Source organism: Trichoplax adhaerens, genomic scaffold (genome assembly GCF_000150275.1).
Source record: "Trichoplax adhaerens TRIADscaffold_5 genomic scaffold, whole genome shotgun sequence".
In the NCBI taxonomy this organism is placed as follows: domain Eukaryota; kingdom Metazoa; phylum Placozoa; class Uniplacotomia; order Trichoplacea; family Trichoplacidae; genus Trichoplax; species Trichoplax adhaerens.
The window spans coordinates 7,764,536-7,774,874 of record NW_002060947.1 but is presented as its reverse complement, the minus strand read 5'-3'; the positions used below and the strand labels follow the sequence as shown (position 1 = coordinate 7,774,874).

At 32.8% G+C, this 10,339-nt stretch overlaps 2 protein-coding genes across 2 annotated transcripts; one reads left to right on the top strand and one right to left on the bottom strand.

Annotated features, from left to right (window-relative positions):
* Positions 1–1,523: 1,523 nt before the first annotated feature.
* Positions 1,524–6,074, top strand: TRIADDRAFT_56923 (uncharacterized protein; the record flags this gene model as incomplete). Its single annotated transcript, XM_002113065.1, has 17 exons — positions 1,524–1,538; positions 1,666–1,698; positions 1,809–1,900; positions 2,316–2,384; positions 2,770–2,847; positions 2,981–3,032; positions 3,116–3,193; positions 3,393–3,648; positions 4,091–4,132; positions 4,543–4,648; positions 4,747–4,866; positions 4,966–5,025; positions 5,128–5,203; positions 5,336–5,371; positions 5,505–5,678; positions 5,758–5,880; positions 5,973–6,074. 17 exons carry the CDS (start codon positions 1,524–1,526, stop codon positions 6,072–6,074), a joined length of 1,512 nt encoding a protein of 503 aa, XP_002113101.1.
* Positions 6,075–8,266: 2,192 nt separating this feature from the next.
* TRIADDRAFT_24851 (uncharacterized protein) lies at positions 8,267–10,339 on the bottom strand (the record flags this gene model as incomplete). Its single annotated transcript, XM_002112627.1, has 4 exons — positions 8,267–8,485; positions 8,719–8,827; positions 8,998–9,168; positions 9,774–10,339. 4 exons carry the CDS (start codon positions 10,337–10,339, stop codon positions 8,267–8,269), a joined length of 1,065 nt encoding a protein of 354 aa, XP_002112663.1.

Sequence of the window (10,339 nt, the reverse complement as noted above, 5' to 3'; positions counted from 1 at the left end):
GATAATATAAAGTGATGTATTGATTGTTTTACTGTGATAATTAATCGTTTAAGCTCTTAATAAATTGCGTAGTGCACTTTGTTTGAATCCATGTAGGTCCTATGTAGCAAATGTAGTTATTTGGAATTAGCTTACTTTTGATAGAATCTTTGATGTAGAAAATTAAAATGAAATACTAACAGCGTTCTGATAGCTTAATAATAGTTTTAACTTCGGCTCCATTATAGGCTTTTCAATCAATTGATAAATATTATGAAAGGCTTGATTTATATCGATCTCGGTGTTGGACGTGTTCCGTTACTGGGAAGAATAAATTAACATACGAAGAGGTGAGGACTCAATATATCTCAGGAATCCTGTTTCTATCGTACTACTACAGTAGTGAGATTTTTTAAAATTTAAAGTTGTAATTACGAAATTGGATAATTCTAGTATGAAATGCGAAAAGCACAAATACCCATACCAAATCTTCTGGTTTTATTTAAAACATATTGAAATATGCTCACGCTCTTTTAAATACTTACCGTATAAGGATATGTGTAGCACTTTCCTTGTTTTGACTACGATAGTGGTAGTCATCCCAAACTACCTTGCAAAAAGAATAATCTGGCAAGGTACAGCTATCGGACTCTCTCTAAGATCACTTCCCTATGATATATACCGACTCTATGATTCATAGCGACCGCTTGTTTGCTTAAGCCCATCGTGTGCCCATATATTTATTATAAGTAGCCTTTATTAATTATATCGTTGACTGCACGCCTCTAGTGCTTACTGCAAGTATGAAAGTCGCATTCTTGCTTCGGTATCTTCATTGCTAGAAAATTTTGTCTTACCGAATCGACAAATATGCACTCTACAAAAATTCCACTATTGGTAGCGGTACTTTAATCATGGTTTAATTCTTAATGCTCGTTGCCGTTTGCAATATGCAAACCTACACTTCAGTAAGGTAATCTGTGAAGGTCATCAAAGATAGGTCGAATTGGTTAAATTTCGAGTATAGGCCTGCGAGCAAACTTAAGCCCACTATTGGTATTCCACGAATTTTTGCTTATTTGAGATCCCGAATAACACATTGTAAGGTTTAATATTTTTTAAAATATTAAGCACAAAACGTGCAATCCGATGTAATTTAGAGCTTCTAATTTTGTAGATAGGTATGATTAAAGCGTCATGTAGCAACAGCGTTGCTTGCTGTTTACCCTATAGTCAAGGACTTTCTAGAACTTTACAATTATGTCTTGATGCAAAAGATTAATATTATTTTGCACAGGCTCACTTCATCTCATGCTCTTAATATAAAATAGTGGCAAAGATATTATGCATAAGATTATTGCATGCTTTGAAAGAGACCTTTCTACTATTAACTCTGGTTATACCTGGCTGCATCGTAACAAAATTTTAATAATCTATGTTCATATAAAGTGAATTTTGTGATGGTGCGATAAACATGTGATATGAAATGATTGAAACAAAAGTTTTAACTGTGATGATTTCGCTAGGCACTTTTATCGGAGAAAATGGGGAAATCACGGGTAGGTTTTTGTTGTAGACGATACGGTGCAACCTACGACTATAGAAATATCTTAATTTTGGTAATATGTCAGTAAGGATGATATTCAATTGCTAAACTGTGAATTTTATACCTTAACTATCGTTTAGAAACGAATATCAAAGCAAACCCCAAAGAAGAAGGTAAGCAATTCCTGTGCATCTGTATTAATTCTTAGATCTTTAAGTAAAGATGATATGTACATAAAAAATATTTTACGTTGTGGTAACAACAATTTCGATCATGATCATAGCGGGAATTAGGAGTCAAGCCATTATCTAGATCTAATTCGCTCAACCTTCCTAAAGAATTTGCTGTACCAGTATTAACTAAAGTTCAATTTAGGTACAAATTTCAAAGCGTTGCTTACCAGTGCAAATGCCGTATTGCTATATATTTGTGACCATTACACTCTTTTGATATTAGCATTTGATATTGTCTATACCTGCCAAAGTACCTCACTTTAATCTTGACTTATACCCATTTCAGTGCATGCTTAAAGTTAATAGTTCTTATTGCAGATTCAGGAATTAAGTGATACTGTAAATCCACAATAATTTCTTGCTTGGATGAAAAAATGACATGGTTCTTACGATGTCATTCATACTCATAATTAATATAATAGGCAAATTTATCTGTCTAGCCATAACGTATCATTAGTAGTTTCTTAGAAGTTTTGCTCTGCTTTTAGCGACTTAGAAGATTAGATAACCTTTACAAAGTAGTAAAGACTGTAATTGTAATTTTTTTTGGCTAATAGCACCAAGAACTTAAAAGAAATTATCGATGATTTAAGAGACTATCTAATAAAGAAAGCAAAGTCTAACAGGTATTTAAAATTCGTATAATCTAACATAAAAGTAAACTGATGGTTGATAATTAGCTCGTATAGTAACCTTAATGAAGCTTCGTGCAATGGCTTTAGTACGTTTTTTACTTGATCAGTTATGGAGTACAACTAAAATACACACCTAATACAAGAGTTTTATTGTACGTTTGTAACGTATGGAGTAAACAAGATCAATAATCATGTTCATGATATATAATAATTGAGAGCAGTTAATTACCAGCGGATTTTTCTTATAAAAAAACTGCATTGCTAATCTTGAATGACTAGAAGATATCTTCCTAAAATGATTATAATCAACTAAGCTGCCGTACTTCAGGCTTTCGCCTTCACAAATAATGTTACTTACGTATGTCTTGATTTGCAGAGTAAATGGATTACCCAGTAAAGCAACGCTAAAGTCATTTATATGTAAAACTACTAAGCGATATCGATATCGCAATAGGTAAATTGTAATATTGTACAGCCTACATGCTATGCTGTATTTAAGATTTTATTACTGACGTCGCGTGCTTTTAGAAATTGTAAAGTAATTTGCTAATGATAGACCTCATCACTCAGACTATAATTTATTTCAGCCCTTTTATAGTTAAGAAGGCATATATTAAGAAATTTAATTTGACTGTGAAGGTAACTTCGGTTGATATTTACTTGATATGCAAATTTCATTGAATACATAAAATGAATTAATCCTATGACGGGATATTGTGAAGGAAATGCCAAAAAAGTTAGTGTCTGCTCATCAAGACTATTTACGAAAGCAAAGAAAATCTATTAACGATTCAGCAAAGGTAAACACCTAGCAAATTCATAATTAGTTAGCCTTTAGTTGACCGATTTACTGGCCGTTTATCAGTTATCTTAAAAATTACTGTATATTTACTTAACTGATCTTTGGCAGCGGTTTCTACTAGTATTCCTAATAAAGTTTTGTTTCAATAGTCGCGAATTATTTGGTAGAACTAAAATCTCTTCATTATTTCTGCTTAGAGAAAAGCTAATTCAGAACCTGGTAAAAAATCTAAAAAGATTAAAACTAAGAATGCCACGAAATCGCGCAGTAAACAAATGTCAGGAAGTAATAAAAACAAGAGGAAAGATGATAAGGCAAAGAAAATAAAACGGTTGAAGTCTGGTAAGGATGACGCAAAAAGTAAAGTCAAAAAAAAAAAGTCCAATGGGAACAAGGAAAAGAAAGAAAAAAATAAAAGAGATAAAAGTAAATCAAAAATTAAAGAGAAGAAAGGTATATCGCTTAATTGGTTATGTTAAGTTGTAAACGCTTTACTGGTAGAAATCATGTCGGAATTAAATGAGTCTATGTGAAGTGCTAAAGGAGGAAATTTTCTCTATAACAGTAGTAATAGTAGATTGGCCGATTCCGTCTAGAGATAGTGATCCATTACCTCAAATACTGGGGGACCTACTGATGTCATGGAAATTTCTGAATACATTTAGGTATTGGCAATTTTTAAGGTAGTTGGGTTATAGTTTACTAATGACACCTCATATATCATAATAGTAAATGTATCAAGTTATACCCATTCCCATTCGATCATCTCCAGTTAGCCTTTGCTCAAACAGGTTAGCAATTAGCAATGACTTTGTAATTTTCTGTAAATTCTTGTGTAGGTGTCATACGGTAAGGTAATTGATGCTAACATTCGTTGTATCAATTTACGTCTTAGATTTAACGAATGGTTCACCTTTGTGCGATTTGATAGTACATTGTAAGTTCATCATTAGAGCTATTATGGAAATGCCTGTAGCACTGAAATTTTTAATGTACTCGTATTCTATGTAGCGTTTAGCTGTCTACTGTCAATTCTTTTCGATGAAGTGCCGGACAATTTTCAATCAAAAGAAGTATGATTTGATCGCTGTTTTCAGGGATAATTCAAACTTAATTTTTATTAAAATTTGATTACAATTGCTTGAAGAATTTAAGAAATTATCGCGTAATAAATAACCATAATTGGGAACGAGCTGTCGTTGTCTATTTACAAGGAATGCGTGAAAGTGGTAATACGTAATATCTGCGAGCCTGTTGTTTTTCATTGATTTAAGTATCTGTAAATCTAAAGTTATAAGAATTACCTTGAAACTTGAAGTGACATCGTTCGTCAATTGATTTTATTAGGCATTACTGTCGATATTCCTGAATCCATTCAATACTTGGTAAATAATAATTGCAATAGATTTTCGTTTTCATTTTCTGCCTTCGAAGCGCGTGTTCAGCTATTGAGGTAACGTGCTCTGCTAATTATTCCCTATTTTCAATATCAAGTTATGGGTCTTGTGCTTACTTCACTAATTTGTAACTTATTAAATTTATATATAACAGAGTATTGATAGACTTAGTTTTGGAATCTGTTACCATTCGTCAATGCTTGGAAGACGCAGTTGGCGATTTGCATGACTTAAAGAGATCGTGGCGAGTAGAAAAAGCTGACGTAATGAAAAAGTAATTAAAGAAAATTTATTGCTTGAGTTGTCAAAAGCCGTTGTTCCACCAAAAATAACAAATCTAAGATTAGTAATAAATATACATCATCTTGAACAGGATAAAGGAGAACAAATCTGTTAACAATCTTGCTGATTCGACTGAAAGTCAAATGAATGAGTCAGTTTCTAAGCTTCAAACCTATTAGTAATCAATCTTGGTGTCGTAGATTTAGTTACCGATGAAATATAACTTTAGCTTTATTCATCTTCACAACTGTAGAAGTAGTACTCCTGAGTCCACCGACGATAAAGAAAATCAGATGACAGAAAATGAGAGTAAGCCTGTTTCGGTAGTGGTACGTACAGTTAATGAATAGCCCGTGAATTTTAATTTTTGAGCATATTTAGGTCGCATGAATTTATTTATAGCATTGAGAAGACTGCTGTTGTTATATCGACTATGTTGTTTTATTAATTTATTTTATAAGGATCGCGCATTTGAAGAACAACAACTGAAAAGAAAAGTGAGTAACTCTTCCATTAATCATAACTTTAATTAACCATCTTGATTAGTAACTAATTTATCACATCCTAGTTTCATACTTGACGCTTAATAGGTGTAATGAACTGATTTTGAAAAATTTATCATCATTGCAGGAAACTCGGTTTCTCAATGCTACATCAATTCAAGTATCTTTTCTTCGTCACCCCTTTATTGGGCGAGACAGCAGTAATAGAAGATACTGGGGTTTTGATGGTAGCTTTCCGATCGGTAAGCTGTATGTCGAAGACGAGAATGGTCAATGGATGTACTACTGCACGCCTAAAGAGGTAAGCTGTAGCGAATGATCGTATTTTACTTAGATTCATTGGTAACCTTACCTTTTACTGGATTGGGCAACTATTTTAGTTGGAAACGTTAATAATGCACCTAAAAAGTAAAGGTCTAAAGAATGAAAATGAAAAGGAATTGTATAATAATTTAATTCGTGATAAAGATAATCTATCAGCAATTATGCAGAAGCAAATTGACGTAAGATTGCTATTTATTTTCAGCTTATATCGTCTAACGTAATATGGATTCTTAGAAATAATAAAATACATGATTTTTATGGATGTCCTTAGGATATCAGAAAGTTAACGGAATGCAGACATAGCGCTCGATTACAATCTATTCTTCGCGAGAAGCCTTACTTGGGCTATGAAAACAAATATGCAAATCAATAAAGACAGATCTATAGATCATACACAAGAACCAGTATTTTTTTTAGCACTTACTTAATTTATAATTATACTGTTAACCAATAGTGTATATTTCCGTTCAGGATTGAGCTTGATTGTGTAAATAACGTAAACTTGTCAGTCATATCTTACAGTCAATTTGAAAATCTAACTCTTTGTACAGTGCACGTATATAAATGATGTGTTATAGAGTATGATATTATTCTGATTTTCTGGAAATATTTCTGTCTTGTTTGTAGTGATTTGTTGGTATTCATGAACGAGCTGAAACTGATAAATCATCAGAAATGAGATGGCTTCGAGAATATTCTCAGCCGTTACGATTTTGATTTGTTAGCGATATGTTTTTGTACGATCATGGAAAATGTGACAATTGGCGAATGGTAGAAAAGAAATTAAAATTTCCATGTGTATATACACTGGTGTACATGATTGATGAGTTATACGTTTGATGTTTTGTGCATGTTATCACAGCGGATGACTTAGTATCTATGAATGTGCATTAAAACCTGATACATGCTAATTTTTTGTCTTTAAATTGAAATTACTATACTCTTCGTCGTAATTGTGTCTATAATTATATGATTGAAGATTCCATGCTATGCTAAGCTATCGAAGGATAAAGACTTAAAAGTGTAGTACATTCTACAGAAAGTTATTGGAAAGTAGGGAATGAGACGTCAATAATACCCAATAGCTTCTTACCAATATCTACATAGCCATATACGAGAACAAAGCTAATGTTCAAGGTGTGTGGTACTCGTATATCAAGGCATCGGTTTAAGAACGAGTTACGCAGTCATTTCCAGCAAGTTTCACTTTATTTTAATGTTAAATAAAGTAACGAACATATAAAGCTATGAGGGAACCGAATATTACATTTCAAATTTGTACAACATTCACAACAATTAGGAAATCCTGCAGATGGCGAACGAATAACTTCATATCTATAGTTTCACAGTTAACAATATTAAATGGACGTTATATCGTAGTCTTCAATTGAACACAGTTGCACATAACAAAGTGGCCATATATTGCTAAATTATAATCGAAATTTTGCTAGTTTCATTCTATAGTTAGATTAATATCAACAAGAGAAATAATTTGTGGATTGTTACCAATCCTTAAGAAATCATTGCAGTTAAATTGATAAATTAGCTAAATATGTACGTCTAAAAATCATAGCGTAAGAGTTCTACTAAGAAGGCTGCAAAGAACATTCACAACAAAACTAATTGCTCTCGAATGGTTAGACTAAATTATTCAGTGCTATCAATTTGAAAGTACAGTAGGAGTATCTACTAAATACGTTGTCACTAGTAACAGTAGCACCAAAGGTTATAAACGTACAGTGTTATATGGTACAAGATCAATAGAACTGCAACTCTATTTCGATTAACCTTGTACATTTAATTCACAATTACTTTACAGATACGCAGTTTCTGACTGTTAAAATTTCTATGATGTGGTACATGGATAAAGTTATCAGCTATAGTTGATTATATCTCTATTCTTTGCAAATAATTACAGATAATTAAACTTGTCATTAATTAGTTGTTAAATAAAGTATGTAAATGAAGGCCAAAACACATCATGTACATATATAATTATATAATATCATCAAGTAATTTACGAAGTTTCAAATATCTTTATACAATGACTTTGAGTTTGAAAGATTCTGTAGCATTAACGTGTATTAAGGATTATCATCAATACTATACAGAAAGCCATAGACAGTTAATTTAGAATAACTTAAAATAATTATTGCAATATCATTTTGACAAATAGAAGAGTTATTTTAATACGTGTAGAAGCTCAAAGATTTATAAATGTCAATTTCTTTTCCGTAATGAAGTCATTAGGAAATTTGTATTATCTTCTATATATAGTAATAAATTCTGTAAGGTTAAAAGCAAGATAAAAGATTGAAGATTTTATACTCAACTCTGGGATGCATATACATTATGTCAGAAAAGTAAGAGAGAAGTATTCGGAAATGATCAATCTACAGTAAACAAGTATACTACAGATTTCATTCGTGGTAAGTCAGCATAGGTGAAAGGTAAAAGTGTAAGCTTTAAATGATACTTTGAATTAAAATAGAATAAATTGTCCTACTTTTGTGTTTTCTAATACCAAAGGGAAAAATAATAATTACATGATTGTTAAATTAGCAGTTATGGTGTATTATTGTCATCTGTCGTTGAACTGTTGTCGTAATACGCTTTATGTCGAAGATGCCAAGCGATGCTGGTGCAAGCTGATACTGTCTTGAATTGATGGATAACGTTGCGAGGTATGAAATAGATATCGTTATCACATAATTGAATACGAGCATATCGAACTCCTTCACGAAGAAGCTGATTTAATTTACCATCTTCAACCCATTGAACGCACTAGAAGAAATGAAAAATATTCAGCTATCAGTTGACGAGAAAATGTGTATACAGATGGGGGTCATTGGTTAAAGGAAAATGTAGTTAATTAGCGGACATGCCATCGTGCAAATACAGAAGTATAGTCCATATTTCAAACATGAACATTTTACGTCAATTAAGCAGATTAAATTATAGTAATTTTGTATTATATAATCAAATAGCCTAACTGTTGATGACGATTGAATATTTACCTGTGAGGCAGGAGGCTCGTACAAATCTAACTGCAATTTTGTGGCAACACTTTCAAAGTCATCTGGATGAAAGGCAACAACATCTTTAACTATCCTATTTGTGGAATAGCTATAAAGGAAAAGTGGAAATAGGATATTTAAAATCGTCTCCAAGGACCTTTGCTACTTTTTACAACTATAAAAGTGTAGACTCAAGCTTTATCCATTAGGAAAAACAGCAGGAAAATTGCAAAGATGGTAATTTTATCCCCATTTATTTTTAATATTGTCGAACTTTACCTAGCACCACAATGAACAGCTTTCAATAATCCTACAGCTGCAGTAGTGTTTCGATCGAGGCCATGTCCAACATGATCCGCATGGCAATAAGTCCTATCTTCGAGTAAACTTTCTCGTGGAGCATTGACACGCGTAAGCGAGTATAAATTGCGAAGTTCATTATTACCCGTCCTAATCAAGTGGAAAGAAAATAGATGAAAATAAATGATTCTGACTGTGTCCTGTTCATAAGCTAGAGCAATTTTATAAATAATTCATGTCTAATGACTAGAAGAGAAGGGCTTGAATCAATATCCTCCTTACTATACTCTCTTAATCCTAATGCCGTATCATGGTCTACCGTATAGATAAAATATAGATATTGTATCTAAATTGAATTGACTAAACATGCCGTTTTTATGATAACAATAATAATACTTATAAAAAAAAAAAGTGGAAATAATCAATATTGCCAGCGATTATCTCTATGCAATCCAGCCTCAGTGTCTAATTACGCGGAAGGTAAAAAAAATGGCTAGGAAGACTAATTTCAAAATCAACTATGGTTCACTGTCCGCCATCAACGAGACGTTTGGTTGTTCAATATATGTTTTCTAGTTACTGAGTGTTGATGCAATCGCGAGTCCAATTGAACTCAAGATGCCCACTGTCATGATGATTGATGGAGAGTGAATAGGTACGCGTTAGTAAATTAACTTTAACCATTTCAATTTATGAAAGGAAAGCATTGCAACTAGTCTATGCGTAAACAGCAGCATAACGTTAGGTAACCTTACTTGCGCTTCTTGTGAGGAGACTTGGCCAGATCGGTAGCGGGAACAATTTGTTCACCAGGACGTACCCATAAAATGGGACCATCATCACTATCACATCTTGAGTTTAACTTTAAATTGGACAACTTTCCCCATGGCATAACAGGCGCTAAAACAGGTGAACGCTGCAATAGATTGAGAAATTCCGGCATATAACCACCAATTTCTTCTTGGACTGTACCCACTAAACTTAATTGTAATAGCGGACCGGCTCGATAAGTACCATTGATATAAGTGTCATGGACTCGTTGATGGAATTGACTAGTCGTAATAGAATCGACATCTTTACGGCCAAATAACTGATATCGAACAGTCATTTGTGGATAATGTTGAGCTAAATAATCAATTGGATCTGGCAAATAAGAGGCTGCATTGTGGATAATACCCATGACATAATGAGTATGGCCGAAGAATAATTCGTTGAAGAAATCTTGCATAAATTCTTCAACAATATCATCACATCGCGTGGGTTGAAATGTATAAGCGTGTAAAACCGATGCTCCTCCATTACTGGAGGTTTCAACATACAT